Genomic DNA, 27,268 nt, shown 5'->3' with positions numbered 1-27,268 from the left:
TAAACCATGCCAATTTGTGTCTCAAACTAGTTTTTTCCACCAATTATCCTACAGATTTTGAGCAATCATCACCAAATTGGGCGGCTGTGGCTCAGGTGGTAGAGCATTTGCCTACCAATCGGAAGGTTGGTTTGATCTTTGCCCTGCAGCCTCATGTGGTTGCTCCCAATGCTGTGTGTTCACACATTCTGTGTGTGAATGTTTATCGGATGAGCAGGTGTAGAGTTTAGATTCTCTGCCTGAGCCCGAGCCTGGCCCGGCCCGAGGGCCCTTGACCAAGCATTTGTGTTTTTTTAATCATTACTTTATTAGCCTTATTTGGTGGGGAGAAAGCTATGCCTCTCCAGCTTCTCCCGTAGCTCTGGGTATATGTCCTGCACTGACTTGAGTGTGAGGTAAACTGTGCTACATGCCAGTGCGTCGGCATGCAGACCGTGCCGAAGGACAGTATTAATTAGGTGATCGAGACAAGAAAATCTCCTATATGGTTCCAGGGCTTTGATTATGTTGCTGCCTTGATCTGTTACCCACACTATTCGGCTGAGGGAGCAGCTATAGGGTCGAGTTTAGGTTACTTTTTGAGGTTTTTTTTTACATTTCTTCATTTGGATCCTTTTGCGATCCATTCCAGTCTGAATAAACAAACAGCGCAGTTTACATGCTTCGTCCTTGTTGCATTATTCATTAAGATAATTCTAAACAGATTTCTGTAGTTCAAACAACTCAGAATTGTAGTTGAGAACGTCAGTTATAACGGCCCACGTATTAAAAAAATGTCGGGTTTAAATTGGGCTCGAGCTCATAATTACAGATAATGTGTCGGGTAGGGTCGGGCTTGATTTTTTGGGCCCGATCTAAGCTCTAAGCAGGTGGCACCTTTTATGGCAGCCTCGGCCACAGTCTATGAATGTGGTTGAATGGTGAATGGTGCCTGCACTATGTTAAAGCGCTTTGAGTAGTTCTTAAGACTTGAAATGCGCTATATAAATACAGTCCATTTACAAATTTGGTACAGAACATCTCTGGACCAAGCTGGAAAAAGTTAGTACTATGATTTTTGATATCCCATACAGTTTTGTTATAGTTGGGCCTCACAGTTTGCTCAAATGCTGTGGGCAGGGCTTACTGACATTGTAAGAAAATGTCAAATCTCCTGAACACTTTGTACATATGATCTCTGAGTGACCATGACAAATTTGGTGCCATTTGGTCAATAGGTGGTGCTGTAGCAGCATAATACTAGCATACAACTCTAAAGGAAGAAATCTCTGTTGTTGTATGTATGCATGTATGACTATCCTTAAAGGTTCTTTGGGGCCAAGCAATGAGCCCACTCCGAACAGACACACATTTCAAAGGGCACGCCCCCCCAACGCCGTCAACACAGCCAAGTAATCGCCTCGTTCCAAACTGGCACTAGAGCCCTCTCTCGCTGCTGTAAAGCATTCCATTGTCAACACACACACACACACACACACACACACACACACACACTCTTGCTTACCTCATCAGCACCAGATTGGGCCACCTAGCTGCTGCAATTCTCTCCGTCTCTCTCTCTCCCTATGCATCTCTCCTTCCCCTTACCTAAACCTCCGGCTGCATTGGGAGCCTGCAGAGCGGTGAGCAGTACGGGGGCCGGCACTTGCAGGCAGCATGTTTAGTGCCACATTACAACATCCATAACAGCCAGAGAAAAGAGGTTGAGACCAGTACCTTCCAACAGCAACCAATAAAGCACAAAGGGAAAAACAGCTGGAGGAGAGGACAGGAGAAAAGGAGAGATGACAGACCAACGCTAGAGAGGATGAGGTGAGTGATTTGAAATGGGGGAAAAAGGACGTACGACCCACTTACACCTGAGCAGTGAACCATTTCATTTAGAATCTTGTTAATGCAGTAAACCACAGTGTAATGTTGTGTTGGCTCATGAGGAAACTACTCCCTGCTCTGTCACTAGGCAGATTTATCCTTTCTGTATTGCATGGAGACATTGACAAATGAAATATTACAGCATACAAACAAAACACAAAGTCAAATTGATTGATGGCACAAGCACACAGAGCATCAGCTGCCATCATCAACCGAATAATGCAATGGTGTGCGGAAATTTCCTGGAACACATTTAAAAGAGTGTAACATGTGTTAACATGTCCCACAGTCCTCTTTAAAATGAACAAAAACACACAAGGACCTGTAGTCTTTAGATCAGAACATCTGCATTTGCGGACACAGTTACTGTATCGCCCTTAATGAATTGAATCTCACTGCAGCACTCTGAGCTACAGTGCCACTGGCAGAGCTTCAAGCTGGTTGGCACTCAGAATTACTAGCACTCTTATAAAACCAGTTTCATAGTATCAAAATATGACTCTTAACACTCAGAACAGGCATAATTTCAATGAACCAATCTATAACATTGGAGTTTCCATAATACATGTAGAAAATCAAATACATTAAACATTTAACAGTGTTAATCCTTAACTTTTCTACCATTCTTCATCATCTTCTACAATTCATTCAAAATGCCTATACTATTTAACACTTCTCCCATTCTTTAGAGCCCCGGCCATGCCTGTCTGCTCTGCCTCTCTGCTCTGCTTGTTCCTCCTGCTGCTGTGTGGGCTGCTAGGAGGTTGGGTGCTGTCTATCTGCCCCACTGTGTGCTCCTGCAGCAGGGGACATCGTGTGGTGGACTGCTCCTCACGTGGTCTAACCAAGCTACCGCCTGGTCTGCAGCACAACATCCACTTTCTCAACCTCTCTTTCAATAGGTAAGCAGCTACAGCTCTGCAATGTAATTTTGTTATAGGCCTGCACTTCAACAATTTCTGTGAATGTAAGAGGTAAAAGAAGTACCAAGTTAGTTCTGCAACCATAAAGCAGGTCCCCAAAAATCGATTTTTTTTTCTTAAAAATGGTAGGGTTAGGGTTTGAAATAAGACAGATTTGTCCAGTGTGTGGATAGTAAAACAGCATCAGGTAAAAAAAAAAAACAAGAAAAAAACAACTTAACTTTTAATGATTTTAGGCAACAGCCAAATAATTTGCAGTCCTTCCTTGCCTCCCTAATAACATATTTGGGGATATTTTTAGTACTCTTTCTTGTATTTATTCAGTTTGAACACTGCCTAGTGAGTATTTGCAAGCTAGCTATATTGACTCAGAATAATACTGTGGTGCTCTGAAGGTTGCAGCATGCAAACATGTAGCTATCCCAAATATAGACCTGTCTAAACCTCTAACATGACTAAATAAAAGGGAAGAGAGCAGCTCACCTTCTCATCAAATGCTTTCACACTTGCAATGTAAAGCGTCAGGAGGATTACTAATATACTGTAGTGGGGAAGCACTTTACAGTAAGTCATACTTGCCAACCTTAAGACCTCAAGTATGCTTTAGCGCCTCTATGAAATTGTGTTAGGTTGTTGATAGCAAGGTTAATGTTACCAAACTTAAGATAGACAATGCTGTATAACTGACATTACAGAGTCAAATTATAGTTACACTATATTTTAGCATTTCCCATTATCCCGTAATACTCACTTATGGCCACAGTGGCCACTGTCCAGCAAAAGTACAATTCAGAGATTATCTGCTTCTATGATTAGGCTGGAAATAAAATGAGTTTCCTTATGTCATTTTATAGGAGCTCTCTAAACAAAACGTCAGCAGTGTCAAGAATAAAAGCAAATGAGTGATTTTTATTTTTATATTACTCTTCTGACAGCTTGCAGGGTCTGGAAAGCCAGCTCACCCATTATGCCCACCTGCGAACCCTGGACCTGTCCTACAACCGCCTGGAGACCCTGCCCCCCGCCCTGCCGCGGTCTCTGTGGGACATCCGAGCGGCGGGAAACCATCTACGCTTGCTGGACAAAAGCGACACAGCTTACCACTGGAACCTGAAAGTATTGGACCTGTCGGACAATGAGCTGGAGAGAGTGGTCTTCATCAACAACACGCTGGCAAGTCTCCAAGCTCTCAACCTCAGTCACAACAGGTTTTGGACAGTGCCCACGAATTTGCCGCACAACTTGGAGAGCATTGATTTGTCACATAACTATCTCATGCAGATCCTGCCTGGCTCTTTGGATCGGCTGCCAAAGTTGGCTAAGTTCTTTTTGCATGCTAATCGCTTCTCCTTGTTGTCTAAAGGGATATTTGATAAGCTGGTGGGGCTGGAGGTGCTGACTCTTGGGGATAACCCCTGGGCTTGTGAAGAAGAAGAAAACATAACAAAGCTCCTGACATGGGCTGAGCAGACCCGTGCCACCATCTTAGGTTGCCCCTGTTATACAAGACCTATTTGTGGGCAAACTCATCAGGCAACGCCAGGGAGGGAGTGGCACTCTGCGCTGTTCACAGAGATACCACTTTGGGTTAACAGCAGAGTTGAAGGGCATGATGGTCAATCACCTGCAAGGATTGCAGAGGTCACATCTAGTTACCAGGCAAAATCGGCTCTTTTTGAGACAGGAATATATCAGGACAAAAGAGGAGTGAATGAATCTGGGGACCACAGGGTGTTTGTCTGGACATCACCCACAAACTTTGACAGTTTTTCCACACACACAAAAACAACAGCAAGCCCACTGTCTTCAACAAAGAAGCCCAAAGCTGCTAACTCAAGGAATAAATGTCACAGACTCCTAATCGACATTCAACAAACTGTCACCCTGACTATTTTAGCTATGATGACCGCATTTAACACCTTCTGAACCACCGTGAGTAGATAGAGAATACACTGGAGTATTTCGGACAATGAATGTATAACTAAGTAAGTCAACTTAGCAGCTCCTTCATTTCTCTTGCAAAAAAACATTTAGACTGTTGCTGACTTTTGTAACTATCAAGTGTGTCATGTTTTCAACTAACACCACAAGTACAACATGACAATGTATTTCAAAGTCCTACACACAAAGATGAACTATATACACCTACATGACAAAACTACTCAAAATATCTGAATACATGGTTCAACTGGAGTGCTAATATCAATGCTCCTATCTCAGTAATGCTTGCACACTGATGGACTGCTGTACTCTATGCTTTCTTCATAGCAGTGATACCTGTGCTACATTTGGTCCTGCTGGTTAGTGAGTAGTCAGCCTAAGAAAGTCTACACAAACAAACAATAGGAATTCATGGACTGATTATAGGTGTTCCTGTCTGTAGTGGAAACTTGACAAAAATAGCAAATTAAAGCTGCAAGCAGTGATGAACAGCCTGCGCCGCTTGCGGCACGTCGGGGGTGCTGGCGAGACACCAGTTGATGCAGTTGTGGATTTCCTTACCATCTGACACTGCACGCAAAAGTTAGATATTATTTCCTGGGTGGAGTTTGTGGCACTGGAATGATTCCAAATTTTTTAACACTTCCTCAGCCCACTATATGGCGCTAGAGAACACACACTAATTATATGTCATGTTGCTTTATACCATGTGTAGCCCACAATGTAAATTTCATGTAAATCAGATTATCTTTGTGTGTGACATAAGGCTGACATCCAGTTGTCAGTAGGTGGGGCTATGACTGGGACTCAATATGTATGCACTCTTATCTAGCATGTGAAATTTTGGACCCCAAATCCTCCTTTAACTGTAATGTAGATGTATGAAATCTGGTAGGCATACAGTATGCATCATATCCAGACTTACAAAAAAGCATTTTGAAAGACATCCACTAAACCCAACAGAAAATACATTTTTGAATTTTCTGTGCCAATTATGGACAATTTTGACCATTTTCAGGGGCTGTGCTTTAGTCCTTCTACAGATTTAACCCAATTGATTTCAAATTGTTCAGTACAATCTAAAGACAAAGCTAAATTGAGAAGCTTTTCTGTCATAAGGTGTGGGTGTGGCAAGGCAGCAAATTTCCATGTTGCCCCACCAGGAAGTGGTTTGTAACTAGACTGTACATTGTCCAATCTGGCCCGAATTCCTCATGCATGATAGAAGTCCTGGCCTGAGGACATCTATATACTAATATTGAGTTATAGTCATAGCACCTTCTATTGGCAACATGAAGTTAGTCGTTATACTTTGATGTCCGGGAAAGCCTTAAGACCTTTATGTTGCTTGCTGATGCTTTATTTTGAAGATTGTGATTGGCCTGGTGAGTTGTAATGTTGTGTCATAAGACAGGAAGTTCTTTTCATAGTAAAAGTTTATATTTGTAGCAAGAAATTGGTAGGCATATGTAACATGTTGAGACGTAAAACAAAGCCTCTTGGGGGTGTACCCTAAACTCAACAGGAAGTCAGCCATTTTAAATTAACTGTGCAATTTTAGTGCATTTTTTTTTCATTTACAGGCGTCATACTTTAACAAACATATCCTATCCTGTATATCCTCATATCCTGTTTTCCTACATTTATCTTTTTAAAGATCCATAACCAGGGACATTTGTGCTCAGCTTGGAGGAAAAACATTGTAGAAGCTAAGAATGTTTAATGGCAAAGTCAAGGACATGTGGGGATATTAAGAAGCATTTGCGCTCGGGCGGAACTGAAGCTATGCAAGGCCAAGATGGCGGTGCTGCACCTGGAGCCGACAGGTAACAGTCTCAAACATTTTTGCAGCGCCGGCAAAGATCTCAGCCAACTTAAGAGGGTCTGAAGGAAACTTGCTGCTCTATTGTTTCAAGGGAGACAAAACTTTCCACCTTAATCACCAGAATAGATGAGGTCGAGAAGGGGGTGGAGAACCCAAGAAAGAAGGGCAAGCTTATCCACCAGCTAACAAGAAAAAGGTGGATCTGGAGAACTGGTTGCAATGCAATAATGTTCATTATAAACAAGATTTCTAAATAATTTTACACTGATCTCTATAGGTCATTATCTACCTCTATCAATTAGGAAATGTGTTCCTTAATAGAGCCAGTAGGGCTTCCAAAATTGACAGCAGAGCAAAGAGAACTCCTTGATGTGGATTTAACTATAGTGGAAATAAAAGAGGTAATGGGGGCCCTGCTTGTTTCTCTTGATGCCGAAAAGGCGTTTGATATGGCTGAAAGTGTCACACTTTGATCTCAAGTTTGTTTTCCTTTTGTTCTCTGTATGGAAAAATAAACAAGACTGGGTTTTTTTCAAATTATATTATATATTCAGACACAGATCTGCTAAATCTCAAGTATGTCATCTCTCCGTTCTCTTTCTTATTATCAAAGACCAGTGTACAAAATACTCATGTAGCAGACTATCGTTTCTAGCCGGGGCTGAACATCACTACTGGCACTAATTAATGTTAATTATGTGAGCAACCTGAGAACAGTCCTAAATGAAACTTTGTTGTTTGTCTGTTGTTGGTTTGTATGACAGTAAGATCATTTCGGAGGGAAGAAGCTTCACTGTACAATCAGAGTGGACCAATCTGTAGTTCCAACAACTTTAACAGAGTAAGACGTCTACTCTAGTTGAACAATGTAGCTGATTGTATCACGTCAGTTTCAGGAGTCACATTCTTCATTTAAACTTGTATTCATATCAGATGATTTGAAGCATATAAGCATTATATTTTTGAATCAGCACCTTCAGTATTTAGATTAAGTAGCTTGTGAACAATGTCAGATTTAGTAGCTACAGCTAGTTCTTCTTGATTTAATCAACATTTAGGTCAAGTACTGTATCCGACGGTATGTGTATGGGGCAAATAATAGGACTAAGATTGGGATGGCGCCAAAAATCTAGATTGGAATATCCCTAGTTGAAAGGCCTGGAAAAAGCTACATAGTTGACACTGAGTTGGGACTGTTACTATTTCTGAAGTCAAGAATGAATTTTTGTGCTCACAAATGCAGCGATTAGTGGTTTGACACAACTCCATAGTAGATTCTGATGCTGTAAAGATAGCTGTGATGGTATCGTATTGGACACAATTACATTGAAAGGTGTTTTCAATATTTTATATGGGTGTAACAGTACACAGAAGTCACTATTCAGTTCATGCCCCAGTTTAACAGACACGGTTCGGTGCGAGGAAAAGATTTTTTCATTTATTTTGAACTGACAGTAGTGCAAAGAAAAAATCCAAAGACTGGAAACTTCAGTACACTATTTTAATTTTTTTAAAAAACAACATTTATGTATTACACTGCCCAAAAGGAAATAGGTCCCAATAGGATATTAAAGTGAAAAGCATCTCTTATGCTATAAAATAAAAAATAAGCTCCGCACAGAGCAACTGCAAAATAGCCTCGGGAAGGAACTTGTTTTGGTGGAACGTGTACGTTCAAAAGTTGTTTTAGTCGTGCGAGAGAAAACTCAGATTGGACAGATAGTCTAGCTAGCTGTCTCAATTAACCATGCAGAGATCTGAGGAGCAATTAACCATAATCATCATAAATCGGCCGGAGTTTAAAATTCCAAGACAAAGAAAGCGGAAGGAAACGGACATCGGCGAAAAGACATGCATCCGGCGGAATTTCCTGCGGCACCGAAGCAATCCCGGAAATGGAACGTTCTATATTGTGGATATAGACTAGCCATAGTGTGACTGACTTGTACACCCATTACCAATCAATGCACTTTTGTAACGACATACAGCTAAAAGTTTCTGGGCAGAACTCAAACTAAAATCAATCTATCATACTATGTATTCTGTGTGTGGCTGTGTGCACCATACAGTGACCCCCGCAACAGGATAGTTCGGTACTAATACACAAACCATTGCAGTTCTAATATTTTGTCATGTTATATAAGGAGGGGTAAAAATATTAGAAACATCTTACGATACAATGTCAACTAATACAAGAAGACTGCCATATTTATTATAGAACTGTTGTTTTATTGTATGTCTATCTACAGTATATGTTGCATTAAGTGCTTTTACAAATGTATTTGTATCTGGAGTGCAGAGACACAAACATAAATTATTATTATTATTATTATAAACAAATTATAATTGACCCTTTTTAGTCCGGAAGAAGAAAAGCCTTACTGAGTTCAGTTATCACTAGTCTACATACTTAACTCCTCTTCCACCTCTAAATAGCAATTTAACAGTGCTTTTTCCTGTTACGATTACGTAAGATTTATACTTTACACAAGTGCCAACCATTCTCTACAGTATGCTTATCTGTTTTGGTTGATGAATGTTTCCATAGGCTGCTATGATCATTAACGTTATTCAAAACTAAGTGCTTAGTAATGAATAAATATGATTAAGCACTACTTTGTACAATGAAAAACCTGGACAAGCACCAGGCAACAACCTGACAATAGGGAGAAAAGAAAGATGGATGACCAGGTCCTACCTGCGGGCCACGTAGTAGAACACTGGGTTGCCGGTCTTGGAGGTTCCTGCCTGGTAGAAGATGTTGAGGGTCTTTAAGGCTTTGAACTCCTCCTTCTCATGGACCTGGTGCCTACAGAACAAACCAGAGAGCTGAGGATCAGTTCCACCACAACATGTTGTATTACACATCAGGATTTATTGAGGGATCTATGTGAAAAGGGTAGTAAACATTAGAAAAACAGCAGCTACAAAAGCACCTTGGCATTAGTCTCACATTGCCAGACATATCTCCACAGCAGTGCGGAGGAAGGTGTGGCTAGTCCACACAACTTACCTGGATAAAAAGAAAAGAAGAAAAACGTGCTCTGGTTTATTGGCATTTCTTGCCGGTGCCTCTGCAAAACAGCCTCGAGAAGGAACATGTAGGGCGGCAAGCTCTGGAATTAAAATGGCTGATAGTCGGTTCTAGCTTGGAGGATGTTTCCCGAATCGACCAGTGCCAACACAAAGACAGCGGAAAGTTAGGAACATCCAGCCGAACCTCTGGTAGCACCAGAATTATCCGTGAATGAAACATTGTCGATATAGACTACCTTGGCATTACTTCAGCATAAAGTCATGGTGGTTTCTGCTTGGAGGAAACAAAAGGGGAAACAAATCTAAACCCAGAAAGCTGATTAGAGCGAAAAAAAAATACAATTTGAATGCGATATGTAATGTGGGAGTTATAGACCAACACGCGTCTATGTTGATTATAGCGCCCCCTAATGGCCAATCGTTGCCATATTTGGTCCACAGCCTCCGAGTGGCATGGTAAACAATAATATTAAGTTTTGCGTTGATAGCATTTACTTTGGACGAGATATGTTTGGTAGCTATCTAAACATTTTTTTTATAATTAACACAATTTTGAACCGAGATTAATTCTTTTGAAACATTTTTGTCATGAGGGTCCACAGATTCTAAGTGCAAAATTTTGTGAAGATCGGAATCACGGCCTAGGAGGAGTTCGAAAAAAGTTGCGTAAAATACGTGAAAAATGCATATTCAAATGCAATGCATATTCAAATGCAATTCAAAATAGCAGACTGGGCGGAGCTAATGAAAGTAAATTGGACATATATTCGTACTGATGAGAGCAATGTGTGTACCAACTTTTGTGAATATCGTAGCAACTATGTCCAAATAAAGGCCTTCCACGCATTAGGGGGCACTATGGAGCCTGCTAAACACTTTTGGTGAGTTTTCTAGTAAGTTACAGGTTTCAAAAAAGCGGTCAAGGGCTACATCAAATTGGGGGCGCTATGGAGCCACCATGCCACACCCAAACCTAACAGCAATATAAAATTGAAGAATTACTATTTAGAACATGGCTACAAAATTTTGGGAGTTTTCGTGCATGCTAAAGTCCTCAAATATGTGTTTGTAAAATGAAAATGAACGCACAAAATCCAAGATGGCTGACTTCCCGTCAGGCGAATGATACCTGTTCCTCAAGATGAGAACAATGTTCCCACCAAATTTCGTGAACATGAAAGGAACTTTATCCAAACCAGGGGGTACACTGGGGGGTGCTATAGAGCCCGCTGATCTACAAGCCCAATCACTACAGAACTTGCAATTTTCACCAGGTCTGATATGTGTGCAAATTGTGCGAGTTTTCCAGCATTCCAAGCCCCTCAAAAATAATAATCCTTACAAAAACAATAGGTTCCTCGCACTTTCAGTGCCAGGGAAGTTGTATAATCGGGAAAGGAGGAAGAGCCTTGTTAGGGCCCGAGCGCCGACAGCGATGAAGGCCCTATTGAAACTGAAGGAATTCTTCCTTTCCTTTCTTCCGGCAAATGAATTGCCTTTTTGAGGGGCTTAACATACTCAAAAACTCACCAAAATTGGCGGTCGCATCAACCATGGTGAAAATGTATGTATTTTAAGGGTTTCGGGAATAGGTGCACAAAAATGGCTTGCTAGCACCCCCTACAATATTTAACAAATTGAGCCCCTGCAGTATGTCTAACGTAGACAAACGAAACGTGGTACACATATGTAGCATGTGCATGTCAAGACGTACAAAAAAGCTCATTCGAGCCATACCCTAAACCCAACAGGAAGTCTGCCATTTTGAATTGAAAGTTCGAAATTAGTGCGCTTTTGGCCATTTCCACGTCGTACTTTAACAAACTCCTCCTAGAGATTTCATCCGATCAACTTCAAATTTGGTCTGTGCCATCTTAAGACATTAAAGATGAAAAGTTATTAAAAGAAAAACTTTTTGTCATAGGGCATGGCCGTGGAGGGGGCGGCCATTTTGTGCGTTTCGCCATCGAAACAGGAAGTGGGTGTAACTTGAGTGTACACTGTCCAATTGGCTCAAAACTTTTCAGGATTCATAACCCTGTCCAACCCTGACCACATCTACAGGCCGATACTGGCTCAAATCATAGCGCCACCTAGTGGAAACAGGAAGTAGGCCTAAAAGTCAAGGTGCTATACTTTAACGAACTCCTCCTAGAGATTTCATCCGATGGACTTCAAATTTGGTCTGTACCTTCTCAACACCTTAAAGATGAAAAGTTATTAAAAGGTGGTTGTGGCGGCCATTTTGAGCATTTATCGATGAACTAGGAAGTTGTTGTAACTTTAGTGTACATTGTCATATCAGCCCGAAATTTCTCCCATTTGACAAGGGTCCAGGCCTGAGGACACCAACAGGCGCAAGGGCCCATCCAACGCTGCTTGCAGCTTTAATTAACAGTTGTATCAGTGAGGCTTTTCAACGCTGCAGAAACCTCCGTGATTTCAAAGGAATGAAAATTGATGAGGGCTCTCGTAATAAACGAGATAGAAGTGAGTAATAATGTTAGCTTCGCTGTTTCACTGTTTGCTGTTTTCAATAGGTCAGTTTAACCTCGTCCGTTTGCTATTGTTTGTGATGGCTGCTCCCAACTGGCTGGCTTTACAGCAGTAGCAACAGTTTAATAATCCTACCCAATTTAACAGTTTAGTCAGCAGAAACACTAACAGAAGAGGTCGCTATGCAAATTCATATCCATTAATCTGGGGGGTGGAAATTCTCAAGCAGGGGTTGTATTTGTTTGGCAGTTGAGTTCAAATATCAACAATCTTTGCGCAGCATCGCTTACTGCACCTATAAGCTCTGCTTGTGCCATTTTTGCCTGTTGCCTCAAAGCGAGCATACAATTAGTTAGTCTCACTTAACTTAACAAGGATAAGGGGGTGGGCTTGTAATCTATCATAGTTATTCTTATTAGGGGCCCAAGCCAGAGCAGTGCTGGGAACCCTATTGTAATTGCAAAGATTATTATTTTTCTGCCGCTAAGTGTCTTTGCAGCCTAAACCATGCATGGTGTGGCGGTGCAATTTTCAGGACTGGTCCAGTCCTCTGCAGGGACCTCAGGCACAAAAATGTACACACTTCTGCCGGCAGATACTCGGGGTATATAAAAACAAACACGTTTTTCCCTATAACTCCCAAACCGAACTGAATGGAGTTGAATTATATAACCTAGACCATGCCCATTTCCGCCTAGAGCTTTTTCCCCGCCATAAACCCAATCTGCACGAAATTTGGCATATAGCATCTTCAGATTCCCCTGAATAAAATTGATCAAAAGAAATTTGCTGGGTTTAAAAATTGCGCAAATTACAAACAAACACATTTCTGTAGCTGGCGACAAAAACACAAACTTGTGCATATCTCGACCAAATTAAAAGCTATCAACACCAAATTTCTTGTTTGCAATGCCATTTTGACTCCAAAAACACACTGGACACAGAAGCATTGCAGAGCGCCGTGAAGCAGCGCTATTTTCATTTCGGCGCCCATGTTGCCCAATCTGTCAGTTCACACCAGCTGCAATCAGAAGTGGAGCAGCCACACCGGCCCACGCACTACAGCGATCGTTTTGACGATGTTTCAAGCTAGGTAGATAATCAAACACAGGAAGGCCACAGCACAGCCAGATACAAATTTCAAAATAAAACACCACGTTTATGGTGGTTTTGGCTGTCTTGACTTCTCAGCTGTGTCTAGAGCGACACACGCAATCAGGCACAAGAAAGACAGACAGACAGAGAGAGAGACACACACACACTCACAGTTTGGAGTGGCCTGGCTAGAGGTGCTGGGGGTAGTTGTTGGATGACTACCAAACACACACAAAGAGCAAGAGATAAAGCGAGAGCCATGCTGTAAAATGAAGAGGAGCAGAATCGCTTTGTCACCGGCGCAGAGAAATGCTTTGTTTTAGGCTAGAAAACGTGCATGCAGGCTGAAATTTAACTGTGCAGTTTTGTCGGGATTAAACTATAAGCAGAAGGAAACTCTGCTAGCTGCTAAGCTAAAGTGCAATGGTAAACACTGCAGGGTTAACGTTATGTGTCCACCTCAGCTGAGAACAGAGAAATGTCTTTGCATTCCCTACCGTGTATTACATTAAACATTACCATATTACCACATATTTATTACAAAATAATCTGACACACAAAAGAAATCCCCTATAGCCTATTTAATGGACTGTCCATCCTCTTGTCACAAGCAATTTACGTTTTTTTTCTCCCTAATCTCTTGAATATAGGATAGAAGACTAGTCTGAGAATAACTACTACACAATGATTATCGCTATATTTCATAACACACAACATGTGTTCTGTAACTTTCGCCAGCAAAAAGTAAAAAATAAATAAATAAAAAATGCGGTGATGATATCATCACCGCGGTAGTGTCACGTCACCGCCGGTATTGCAGTGATGCGGTTATCGTCACAAATACAAAAAGATTATATCTCATGAACGACTCATGCAATTTTTACAAAATTTGGAGGGTACAATCTAGGGCCACTCCTGGAGCCACAGTACAATGGTGGACTGATTTGTCGAAATGGGCGTGGCCTATTAGACCCCAAAACAATGCATTAATGATTGTATAAAATCAATGTAAATGGAAAGTTTACATGTTTTATTTACTACAGACCTTGCAGCTCACGCCTTGCAATATTTCCTGACTTTTGCCTTGCCGTCGTTGCTCTTTGGGTTTGACTTTCGCAGACTTTGCGTGTCGTCGGGGGCAACTCACGGTGGGAAGGCTTGGATCCCATCATAACTGACGCCATTCTAGTTTGTCCTATTCTTGTTCTTGATAGGGCTTCTGGGGTTTCCCTCCTGGAATTGCAGGTCAACCTTGTTACCATACCCTTTTTCTGCCTTTACTGCTGCTGTTTCCAGACTGCAGTCCTAACTTGTAGGTAGCTGTGCATGTGTTTATGGCATTCTGCATGGTTTTGGTAAACCATGGTTTGTTTTGGAATGATTTAACTGTAGTTTTGGATTGGGTTGGCTTCTGTTTTACAAATTAAATCTACCACAGAATCACTGAATCCTTTGATGTCATCTGTGGTGTCCTGGAACGTGATCCAGACTGTGTCGTGTAGTGAGATTTCTGATTGGCTTGACCATTTCCTGACCTCAGGCGTCACTGGGGGCATGCACTGTGGTTCGTTTATGTTATATTTGGGTAACGATTCAGCTCTATAGCCATTTTTGAATGGAGTATAACAGTGGTCCAGAGTGTTTATTCTGCTTGTAGCACAGTCAACATGTTGATGGAAGCATAACCTTCTTAAGGTTAGCCTGATTGTAGTGACTGAAGTTATTACAGTTTCTGATATCCCGTTGGAAACTGTTTATTATCCATTGCATGAACTTAGGCTAACAAGGTGCTTAGCAAAGAGCATGTGGCTGGAATCTCAGCTGCTGTTTAATCCCTCCATGACTGCCTCAATGCCCCCTCGGATGCAGATATGGACGCAGAAATGGTCTTGCTTGTCCATGTGGTGGGGATCGAAGCTGATGCTCATCATTTCCATGTTTACATTTAAACCACAACCAGCCAGTGGTGGTGTTTTACTTACTTATTTACCATTTAGTCAATAAAGACATTGAAAAAGCTGAATTTAGAGTCAAAATGCGACGAATGCTGTCTTTGCTGCAACAGAGGAAGCACTGAATACAGAAAAGTGACAACGGAGAAAATAAAAGATTTCTGAAATCTTACCATGGGAAACGGACACAAAATTATTTAAAGGACTGATGAGGCAGTAGGTGAGGTGAGGTTGAAAAGACACTTCCCACTGAGGGTTCATAAAGTACACACATACACTCCAATCAAAAGAAGTCATAGCTAAGTAGGGTGAGTATTACATCTGATAATCAGTGATATATGAGGCACCCTATCAATGACATATTCTAACTATATAATGTACTGCATGGCATAATCACTGCACACACTGAAAACACACTACACCTTCAGGGGAAAAAAAATAAAGTCTATCTCTATGTATAAATATTACAGCTACAGAATGAAACGGGAATATAGGGCTGAGCAAATATTTAGAACTTACTGGAGTGACTCGTTTGTATTGGGAGATGTAATTGAGGACCTTCAGAAACAGGTTTATGAGGACACATTATGTCATAGGCTGGTAAGAATGCTACCTGGTCATGAACTCTTCAAATTTGGAGCTGGTCAGGTTTAGACTGGACCAGTGAGTGTCAGCCACAGGTTTGTGTTCAGGAGGTCCCAGGTAGGCCAGCAGGGTGGACATCTTGTCAAAAGGTCGCCTGCCTACAGCCTTGTGGTCCCTGGAAATTTGATCATAATGAATAATTTTTACAAAACTGATAATGTGGTAAAGAACGACTTCATTATTGAGATCATACAGCAGAATTAACTAGTGTTGTGCTTGATCAAATAATCTATTACCTGTTACTGGAGAGGTACTGGCCAATCCTCTCCTGGTTGTTCCACAGCAGGCGATGGAGGGCCAGCACATTACCATCACTGATAAAGGACAGACTGTGGTTGACTGAGTCGCTGGGTGGAGAGTCAGATGCTATGTCCAAGAAAAACCTGTGATGGAGAAAAGAGAGTACACATTCAACCTACAGACAGAAGATACTCATCAGACACTTTACTGCTTCAGTTAAAGATACTATGCAGGGTTTTTTACACCAACAGAGCTGTAGAGCAATGGCATTAGAGGGTCTCTGTTCTTTGTCATGTTCTACCAGGAATACTCCACAGGACACCTTAAAGAACAATTTGATAAACAGCAGCTGTCAAAGCATTCTTACTTGTGACCATCAAAATAATTTAGTTAATTTTCATCAAGTAAGAAACAATATTAATAATTAACTGCTGGTGTGATTTACTCATCATTACAATATGCAATAATTTACTCTGTTAAACAGTGTCATAGGTCCATTTCTTTGAAGCAATAACAACCTCTGGTTTTACACCTTTTAGAGGCCAGCAGCTGTAGTTTAAACCAAAGCAAAATTTGTAACCACCAAATTATAGTTTGGATAGTTTTATAAACAAGTCATTGTAACCACAGTTTATTCGCCGTTAAATGTAAAAACTGATGGGGATTTCTGTGTTCAGAGACAACATTGTTTATTGTTAATTTAGATCCCCATTAGTTGTTACCAAGGCAACAGCTACTCTTCCTGGGGTCCCTACATGTGGGTAGTTAGCATCATTCTCCAAGTGTCTTACCTTCTGGCTGAATCAAAGTTGCTCTTAACAAAGTCATTAAATGGCCTCATGTGTTCTTCTTTTGTAAACAAGACATGGTTTGCAATGCTCTGCAGAATCTGAGGGAAAAGATAGGAATATACAACATGCATATTAAAAAGCATCCTAACTGCTAGTCTAAGCAGGTCTTCACCTCATAAGTAACTGACATTACTTGCCATGGAAGACATTTGATTTCAAACACAGAACTTTGGATAACTCATCAAGAAAGGATTTTTATATCAATTTTATACTTTAAGTATGTAAAACAGTTCTTTCAGAAACCCAAAATACAAGTATGAGCCTTAAAGGGGTGATAGAATGCAAAACAGATTTTACCTTGTCATAGTTGAATAACGACAGTTTGGTGGTCAAAATGACACCTCTTTCCTCTGCAAATCTCAAAATTTGAAACTGCCTCTGAAAACGGCCGAATCTCAACAAAGCTAAAAGTTGACGTCAACTCCTCAACTCCTACCTTATTTGGCTCTACCTTCTATCTTTGTAACGCCCCAAAATTTACATAGGCTACACCACTGACCTGAGGTCAGCTTAGTCTTCTGAATCTAGGTCGCGCAGATCTCAGAAATTGTATTCATTGTTCGTCTGCTATTTAATTACTAAATTCAGTTCTAAGACTTTTTTATGCGAGAAATCAACTATGTACAGGTCAAATATGTGCCGTTTTATGAAAATGTATGGCTAATTGCAAATTTTGTCCAACTGTGTGTCGGAGTTCAGCGGCCGGTGCTGCCGAGGGTTGCTGTCTCGCCGCGCGGCGTGTCCTCCTTCACAGAGCCCAGCCCACTGTGAGCTAGATGGAGCTTCGTCATGGCCGGCAGCCCGCGGCGCTCCATGCCCGCGCAAAGTCACCGTTTCTGGATTACTGGACTACCAGCGCTCGAATTACGTGGGAGCCAGAGGGAGCCGAGCTCTCATAGAGTGAGGACTGGCTCCCATTAAGCAACAAAGTCAAAAAATCTGAGGGGGTCTCTCATATCTGAAGGTGTCTGCCATATGTGGCATTGTAATTTAACAACGCTCATTATCCATCCCTGTGCGGTCTCTTACCATTAAAGACGTTAAATATCCTCTGTCATTCAGAGCTCTGGAGAAGTTCCCAGATATTTTGAAACACCTGTCAGCAATACAATGCAATCTCTGATGGCGGAATATTCAGTGAATAGGCTTCCCGACAACATCTCAGTGCAAATTCCAAAATTGTTCGTCTATTTATTTCCACGGTTCAACACACAAGACGACTGAACACCGAGGTGTTGTTATCACTACGTGTACATTATAAGACTAGAACATAGTTTGGCTGTGCAATGGCTTTATTCATTTCTGCCAGTTAGTGCATTTTCCCTGTGTATAAGTTAAAGACTATATGCATTATTGTGTTTGACACTGAGGATATCTGAGACGGTGGTCTGGTTCAAATGAGTTACGTTTTATTACATTGAGAATGACACTCAGACTAAATCGTTTAGTCTATTTCTTTGTATTGCGAAATTGAAATGAAATATGGACTATTACAATCAATAATATGCTGAAATTAATAAAAGGACTCCATTTCTGTAAAAAAATAAAATAAATCTCTGTCTGTTGTGTGTGTCAAGATAATAGCCTAGGCCTACCGTGCACATATACTGCGTAAGCGCTAGGAAAAGTTGTTAGGCTATGTGCAGGGTGTGCCAACTTTTTTTTATGAGATAGAAAGACCCCCCTTAAAGACAAAAAGATAATTCGAGCACTGTGGACTACCAAATGCCGAGGCCCTGACGGAGCTCCAGGGCCTGCAGCTCGCTGCTCTCCCTCCTCTCTCCTGCTAAATGGCCAGTGTGTGTGAGTGAGGCGCGGTCAGTGAGCTTGTTACGCCCGCAATCTCTTACCACAGGTTCCAGTTAATCTTACAATGGATATGTGTGTTGAGTTATTTAAACAAACGATCGGGAAATAAACGCCTCTTGTCCTCAAGTGAGCTGGATGGAGTTTATCAATGAGAGCTAGCTAGCCTCCTAACGGGACCTGTGAAATTCACAATAATGCATTAAATTGAAATCGGAAAAGTGTTAGCTAAACTTTGTAAAACCTTAGGGTAGCTGTGACATACATGCTGTGACAAAATGTGACAAAGTGTAAATATACTATAGTTATGCCGGCAGCTAGCAGCCGGCCAGCTCCTCGGAGCCCTGAGCCCCGGTAGTCCTGTAACCCAGAAACGGTGACTTTGCCCTGGGTATGGAGCGCAGCGGGCTCGTCAGACTGTGTGGAGCTCCTGAAGTCTGACACGTCTTACCAAATTTGCAATTAGCCATAAATTTTTGTAAAACAGTCCATATTTGAGCTTTATATAGTTGATTTCTCGCATAAAAAGTATAAGTGAATTTAGTAACGAAATAGCAAACTAACAATGTATAACATTGCAGTGTCTGAAATATGAGAACTGCTGTCTCGTCTCCAATGTATGTGTATGTGGTTTCGCTCAACCAATCAGCGTGCAGCTCATCTAAATATTCATGAGCAGACCATATAAGGCAGAAAAGGTCTTGCTTCAATCCAGGCCCATTTAACAGGGTAGCATTAGGGCCAAAAAGAACAGCAAAAGGGACATTTTCAGTCCAACAAATGTTACATAACCTATTAAGAGACCATAAGGAACAGCGTGAAATACTCTATATAACCATTCTATCACCCCTTTAAATTGGGTATACGTCTCCTTTGAAAGTTTATATATCTAAGGTGAAAGAAGCACAATGCCAACTATACAGCACGTGGCTAGATGCATAACATTACCATTTTTGATGTGTCCAAGCGAATACATGGTAGTGTTTGACAACCTTAGTGCTGACCTGAAAGTATACGGAGTGGAGTGGCAGAAAAAACAAATCTTTCCACTTGTTTTTGTGGTTTGAAAAAGGCAAGAATTTACCTTGGGCCAAATTGCACTTCATGCTAAACTTATTGAACCCTCCATCCTTGAGGATGGTTGTTTGATGTCAGAGCGATTGAGGGGTGTGAATGTGGGCTTATCAAACCTGCAGTAAAACCCATTCAGGTCGTTGGCCAGTTAAAGGGTCTCTACAGTGTGGGGGGTCTCCTGCAGTATGTGATGTCCATACAGAGTTTTTGTTTTTGTTTTTTTTCGCTTTTCAGTGTAGCTCCTCTCTGCTACTCTGATCTCTCTCGTCAGTGTTTCTGACCTGGTTGTAAAGGAGTCTGTCCCTAATTCTGTAGGCCTCCTCTTTGGCCTGACAAAGTTGTCAAGTGTACAGTCAGTGTTGGTTTCAGTTTCAGTAAAGTTCCTGTGTCTTGCTTCTTAACTGCTGGGTAAAGTGAAGGGAGTTAGCCCCAAAGTAAGCATCAACCACTGCCTCGAAGCTGAAGCAGGAATGGTTAACATGTTTACAACAGGGGTTTTGTTATCTAAAAGTTTTAGATTGGCAATGCCATAGTCAATGTGCACGTTTGTGTGATTTGTTACAATACTGTTACTGACAGCGGATCAGTAAGAATCACATTAGTTTTTCAATAACAATAATAATTAAAGCTGCAAGCAGCATTGGACGGGCACCTTGCGCCTCTGCGCGTGTCAGGGTTACTGCGGACGCCACTCCCTGCGACCATGCATTTGCTCGGCACTCAGACACTGCAAATCATCAGCAATGAAAAGGGAACTCCCTGCTGAGTTCAATGATACCTCACACAAGACTCTACGTCATACAGTTAATTAGCTGTGAAAGGGGGTGTGGCCAAAGCATAGGGGTCGGGGCAAACCTTTACCAATAAAAAAATTAAGTCTCTGCTCAGTTCATTGATACCTCACATAAGACTCTACCTTAAACGGGTCACCAGTTATGAAAAGAGGCGTGGCTTAAGCATAGGGGGGCGGGCCAAACCATCACCAATAAATAAGGAACTCTCTGCTGAGTTCAATGATACCTCACACAAGGGTCTACATCAAACGGGTCATAAGTTATATAAAGGGGCGTGGCTACAGCATAGGGGGCGGATCAAACCACCACCAATCAAAAAGAAAGTCTGCTGAGTTCAATGACACCTCACACAAGACTATCTTTAACGGTTCAAATGTTATGAAAGGGGGTGTGGCCTGAGGAAGTGGGTGTGGTTAAAGTATAGGGGGCAGCTCAGTATCACATGTGGACCACACATTATAAGTTTCATGTAAATTGGATGAGGTTTGTCATATAAGGCTGATTTCCTGTTGCCAGCTATGACCAAAAGTCAATTTTGGCCTATAAATGTCCTCAGGCCTGGACCCTTGGTCAATCGTGAGAAATTTCGGCCAAATTGGACAATGTACACTAAAGTTACAACAACTTCATTCATCGATAAATGCTCAAAATGGCCGCCACGCCCACACCGTTGGACGAAAACTTTTTCTTTTAATAACTTTTCATCTTTAAGGTGTTGAGATGGTACAGACCAAATTTGAAGTCCATCGGATGAAATCTCTAGGAGGAGTTCATTAAAGTATAGCACCTTGACTTTTAGGCCTACTTCCTGTTGCCACTAGGGGGCGTTATGACTTTGAGCCAATATCGGCCTGTAGATGTCGTCAGGGTTGGACTCTTTTTAATCCTGAAAAGTTTCGAACCAATGTTCACTCAAGTTACACCCACTTCCTGTTTTGATGGCGAAACGCACAAAATGGCCGCCCCGCCACGGCCATGCCCTATGACGAAAAGTTTTTCTTTTAATAACTTTTCATCTTTAACATCTTAAGATGGCACAGACCATAATGTGGCCGTCAGATCGGCACACAGAAAGAGTCATCCGGTTGAGGGCGCTGGCACTCCAAGATGCAGCCACACACTGCCTCGGTGCCCCCTCTGATGTAGAGATGCAGATGGACCCAGAGATGAACGCAGTCAAGATCGTAGCCATTGGTCATAGCTGACAGCCATCTTCACCTTTTCTTCTGTGTTTACTCTGATATTTACATTTAAAAAACCTTGACCAGTCAGGCTTAGGAGTGCAACAGATCACAAAATTTACGTTTCGGATCAAGATTTGAGTCACGGATCGAATACATTTTCGGATCAGCACACAAAAGGGTGGAGAGAGAATTTAACTGATTTATTAAAAATGTAATAACAATAATTTAACAATAATGTCTTTCACCATTTAGTCACGTCTGTGTTGTTTTTCCAACAACAGCAGTGACCAAGTGCTAGTTTGTGTCTTTCAGCTCATAGCTTCTTGTTGTACGTCCTGGTGTTGGAATCCTCTACAGTGAAATACAGTCACACTTTCACACCATTTAGCTGTCAGCATTTTTTTTTTTTTTACTTCACTTTATTCCAGAAAGCATATACAGATTACGACAAATGATATAAAGCACATACAGGTTATGACAAAGTATTTTTCTCAGAATTATGACCATGATAGGTTATCATTTAACTCCGGGCCCAGTTCCATGATACTTGTTCCCCTTGTACATGGAACCAGTCAAGCGATTCTTAAAAGGCAGATACACAGCTCATTTTTGGCGCAAACTTGGTAAATTCTGTATTGTATTGACTGAATTAACAATAAATATTCTGTATATTGTATATATACTGTACTGTATATTATTGTTGTGTTGATTCCTGTTGAATAATTTTGTAGATACTCAATATGATTCCTTTTTTAATCTTTTTTTCTATTACTTGTTTAAAAAGCATTTCCATGTTGGATAGTGTCTTGCAAAGATTTTACCTGAAAAAAATCACAAGCTGGGAGATCGAATTCTTCTGCAATTTGTTCAAAAGATTTTAAAATTTGCCCATCAAAAAATTGTTCTACGGTGGTTAATCCCTGATCCCTCCAGTTTTCAAATCTCCTATACTATTCCATTTGGAGCAATATTTGTGATTCTTGTTATTGAGTTAGAGTTTCAACTGGGTTCTCACTGTAGACCATACTTTCAACCATTCATTTTTTATGTTTCAGTTTCTCCAGGTCTTATTAGTCAAAAATGGAAGCGTTTGTAACAATACCCCTTGACAAGAATTTTGTTCCAGTCTAAACCAATTTGTGTCCAATTCTTTGGTTAGCCATACAGTCAAAGCTTTAAATTGAACTGCCCAGTAATAGTTTTTCACATTAGGCAGATTAAGTCCACCTCTTTCTTTTGGACACAATAACTGCCTTTGTCTAATTCCTTTTGTTCTGCCATAGGAATTCTGATAACATTTTGTCTATTGTTTTAAAAGTGTGGCTGGGGACCTCTATGGGTAAGGACTGAAACAAAAATAGCAGTCTTGGCAACACATTCATTAGGACCTGAGCGCCGACAGCAGCGAAGGCCCTATTGGAACTGAAGGAATTAGGGCCCGAGCGCCGACAGCTGCGAAGGCCCTATTGGAACTGAAGGAATTATTATTATTATTCTTTTCCCAGCAAATGAATTGGCTTTTTGAGGGGCTTAAAATGTTCAAAAACTCACCAAAATTGGCGGTCGCATCAAGTCTGGTGAAAATTTACGTATTTTAAGGGTTTCGGGAATAGGCGCACAAAAATGGCTCACTGGCGCCCCCTACAAAGTTAAATAAAATTGAGCCCCTGCAGTGCGTTTAACGTAGACTCACCAAAGTTGGTACACATATGTAACATGTCAAGATGTACAAAAAACATAATTGGAGCCATACCCTAAACCCAAGAGGAAGTCCGCCATTTTGATTTCAAAGTTCGAAATTAGTGCGATTTTGGCCATTTCCACGTCGCACTTTAACGAACTCCTCCTAGAGATTTCATCTGGCGAACTTCAAATTTGGTCTGTACCATCTCAACACCTTAAAGATGAAAAATTATTAAAAGAAAAACTTTTCGTCAAACGGGGTGGTCATGGCGTGGCGGCCATTTTGAGTGTTTAGCAGAACAAAGAAATTGTTGTAACTTGAGTGTACATTGTCGTATCTGCCCGAAATTTCTCACGATTGACAATGGTCCAGGTCTGAGGACATCTACAGGCCAATGTTTACTTTTGGTCATAGCGCCCCCGCTGGCAACAGGAAATGCGCCTTATATGACAAACATCATCTGATTTATATGAAACTTACAATGTGTGATCGACATGTGATACTGAGCTGCACTCTATACTTTAACCACGTCCACTTACTCAGGCCACGCCCCCTTTCATAACATTTGAACCGTTTAAGGTAGAGTCTTGTGTGAGGTGTCATCGAACTCAGCAGAGAGTTCCTTCTTCATTTGTGATGTTTGGCCCGCCCCTCTATGGTTAAGCCACGCCCCCTCATCATAATTGGTGACCCGTTTAAGGTAGAGTCTTATGTGAGGTATCAATGAACTCAGCAGAGACTTCCTTTTTTTATGGTAAAGGTTTGCCCCAACCCCTTTGATTTGGCCACGCCCCCAGCTAATGAACTGTATGACGTAGAGTCTTGTGTGAGGTTTCACACTGAGTTGAACTCAGCAGAGAGTTCCCTTTTCATTGGTGATGATTTGCAGTGTCTGAGTGCCGCGCAAATGCACGGTCGCAAGGAGCGGTGACCGCCAGTAACGGTGACCGCCAGTAACTCCGCGGAGAGGCGCGAGGGCACGTCCATCGCTGCTTGCAGCTTTAATTCTTACTGTCTCTACTCTAGATGTAAGGTTTAAGGGAAGAACTGTCCATCTAGTCAGATCTGTTTTAAATTTCATTGATTCATTTTCCATAATTAGATTTAAAAAGCTGCAAATTATCAGTGACTATGATACCAAGATACCTAAACCCTTGTTTGGGCCAAGGTAATTTTGTTTTTCCTTCTAGTTCTGTTGGGTAACTCCCTGTGACCATCCAAGCTTCAGATTTTGATTCATTTGTTAGATATCCTGATATTTCACCATACTCTAACAGTGTTTTCATTAAGTTTGGTACTGAGGAGGCCGGTCTACTAATATATGTTAATATGTCAACTGCAAATAAAGATATCTTATGTTCTACCCCCTCCCCCATCATCCTTTATGCCGTGAATATGTTGGTTAAGTCTTATTGTCTCTGCAAGTGGTTCAATGCTTATCGCAAAGAGTAAAAGCAGTTACACACTTGGCTGATAATCGGCCGTTGGACAGTCTGGCGAGGTCAGTGACTCAAGTCTGTTCGGTGTGTTCCGTGCCGTCGTCCATTGGAGGAACTGTCGGCCTTCATTTTGGCCGACTTGACATGCTCAGTCGGAGACAGGGCAGTCGGGACTCACCCGGAAATGGCAAGCGGGATGAGCGTGACTAAGCCTCTCAAAATCTGACGAAAATCTTTTAAACTGACCTTTGTCGATCTGAAATGAAGACAGATTCAGCAACCGCATGGCCTATTTCTCGCTTAAAATGTTTTTGCCTTTGCCTGTGAACTATTTTAGCCAGTAATGGCCGTTCGAAAAATCCATAATCCGGAAGCAGCAGCCAGATCCATGTGGCGCGTTCGTCCAATCAGCTGCCGGTTGTAATTTTTTGGCTGACAATACAGATTAGCGCCGCCTGCTGTTATGGAGACGTATTACGTCTTGTCACTTTGGTGTGTTCCGAGGCACTTTTTTTTACCAACTCGTGGAGACTGATCAGTCCAACTGCCTTTTCTGCCAACGGTCGGCCGTCTGGTTGGTGTGTAACTGCCTTAAGGGGCTCAGGCAGTCCCCTTGTCTCACTCCCCTGAAGAAATTAGAGCAACATCCATTTACTCTAATGCGAGATTTTAGATCTCGATATAGAAGTTTTACCCATTCAATAAAGTTTTGATGGAAACCCATAGCTGTCATTATTGTAGAGAAAGTTCCATTTCACTCTATCGAATGTTTTTTGTGCATCTAGGCTAAGCAACATTGACTGTTGATATTTTCTTTTTGCACATGGTATTTAAGGTTCTTATATTGTCTGCTCCATGTCTGTATGGTATAAAACCTGTTTGGTCCGGCTTGATCAATTTTGCTATGTTTTTTTGTATTCTTCTCGCAAGGATAGTAGTCAGCAGTTTTAAGTCATTGCAGAGCAGACTTATTGGCCTATACCCCTCATAAAAATGAGGGTCTTTACCTTCTTTATGCAACATAGATATAATGGCCTCTGACCAGGTTTTCGGGGGATCCCCTTCAGATATTGCATAATTAAAAACGTTGGTTAATTTTGGGTAGAGTTCATCTATGGAGCATTTATAAAACTTTCCTATCAGTGCCTGGTGATTTATTGCTTTTCAGGTGTTTAATTGATTCTCTCACTTCTAATACTGTAATTTGTGTTATATTTGATGCCTCATCATCCGATAGTGTGGGTAATTTTATTTTTGAGAAAAAAGTCTTGGTCTTAGTCTCTATTGCATCCGAATCATAGTCATCATTTAAGTTTTCATAAAACGATGCAAATGCCTCCGCTATGTCCTTAGGGTGTGTCACTTTTTTCTGGGAAACCGGGTGAGTTATCTTTGATACCACTCTGTTTACTTGGGCCTTTCGGAGTTGAAATGCAAGTAGACGGCTAGCTCGACTACCTCCTTAATAATACCGTTGTTTGGAAAAGCGTAGGGCTCCTTCTGCCTTATATGTTAAGAGGCAATCCAAGGCGTGTCTTTTCTTTTTATATAGGCCACGCCCATTTCCGCCTAAACTTTTATGCGTGAAAAATCGCGATTTATCAAAAACCTACTTTTTCGAACTCCTCCTAGACCGTGCGACCAATTTGCAGGAAGTTTGGCAGGCAGCATCTCCAGATAGGCTTGACAAAAAGTTAATAAAAATAATTTTGATAGGATAAAAATTGCGCATATTACGCACAAACAAATTTGTGTAGCTAACTATGAAAACACCAATTTTGCCATATCTCGGCCAAAATAAATGCCATCAACGCCAAACTTTAGATTCTTGTTTGACATGACCCTCTGAAGGTGCCCCAGATGTTTTACGAAACTTGGTCACTAGGGGGCGCTACAAGTACAAAAAGTTTATATCTCATGAACTGCTCATCCGATTTTTACAAAATTTGTTGGGTACCATCTAGGGCCACTCCTGAGGCCAACCATAGAGTGGGATACTGAGGGATCAAAGTGGGCGTGGCCTATGGGACCCACGTCTAAATTTGCTACTTACAATGGTACATTGGTACATGGACCACATCTACCAAAAATTACACGTGGACCACTAGGTGGCGCTATGTTTTTTTGCCTTTAACATTACACATTAGAAATCCTTACATCCACGTCTTACTTGAATCAAGCTGAATCACATGATATAAATGTGATAAATGTAAATTTGACGCCCTGCCATGCCCATGCTGTTCAACAACTCATTCATTGACTATTCCTTAGCAATTTAGGGTCACATTAGTCAGAGGGATATACCAAGCAAATATGAAACCGATCCAATAAACCCCTAGGAGGTGTCCGAAAAGATTTGCATTAAAATACATGAAAAACACATACAATTCAAAATGGTTGGGCAGAGCTAA

General features: G+C 41.4%; 2 protein-coding genes across 4 annotated transcripts in view; one reads left to right on the top strand and one right to left on the bottom strand.

Annotated features, from left to right (window-relative positions):
• The window catches only part of nf1a (neurofibromin 1a), a 223,417-nt gene that overhangs the window by 42,007 nt on the left and 154,142 nt on the right, over positions 1–27,268 (bottom strand). For all 3 annotated transcript variants that reach the window (XM_078245820.1, XM_078245821.1, XM_078245822.1), the window contains 4 exons: positions 16,817–16,914; positions 16,022–16,168; positions 15,754–15,900; positions 9,260–9,370 (listed from right to left, as the gene is read on the bottom strand). In XM_078245820.1, coding sequence (XP_078101946.1) covers positions 9,260–9,370; positions 15,754–15,900; positions 16,022–16,168; positions 16,817–16,914 — 503 coding nt within the window. The remainder of the gene's footprint in view (positions 1–9,259; positions 9,371–15,753; positions 15,901–16,021; positions 16,169–16,816; positions 16,915–27,268) is intronic.
• On the top strand, positions 1,328–7,095 carry LOC144515197 (oligodendrocyte-myelin glycoprotein-like). The gene is made up of 3 exons (XM_078245818.1): positions 1,328–1,812; positions 2,562–2,774; positions 3,731–7,095. Exons 1-3 carry the CDS (start codon positions 1,808–1,810, stop codon positions 4,719–4,721), a joined length of 1,209 nt encoding a protein of 402 aa, XP_078101944.1. The 5' UTR covers positions 1,328–1,807; the 3' UTR covers positions 4,722–7,095.

The sequence above is a fragment of the Sander vitreus genome, chromosome 3 (genome assembly GCF_031162955.1).
Source record: "Sander vitreus isolate 19-12246 chromosome 3, sanVit1, whole genome shotgun sequence".
Lineage (NCBI taxonomy): Eukaryota > Metazoa > Chordata > Actinopteri > Perciformes > Percidae > Sander > Sander vitreus.
Note: the sequence above shows the minus strand (reverse complement) of the source record. Positions and strands in the feature narration are given on the sequence as shown.

Excerpts from the sequence above, each read along its gene's own strand:
- LOC144515197 (XM_078245818.1), top strand. Across the intron at positions 2,775-3,730 it reads CTCAACCTCTCTTTCAATAG|CTTGCAGGGTCTGGAAAGCC; the intron begins GTAAGCAGCTAC and ends CTCTTCTGACAG.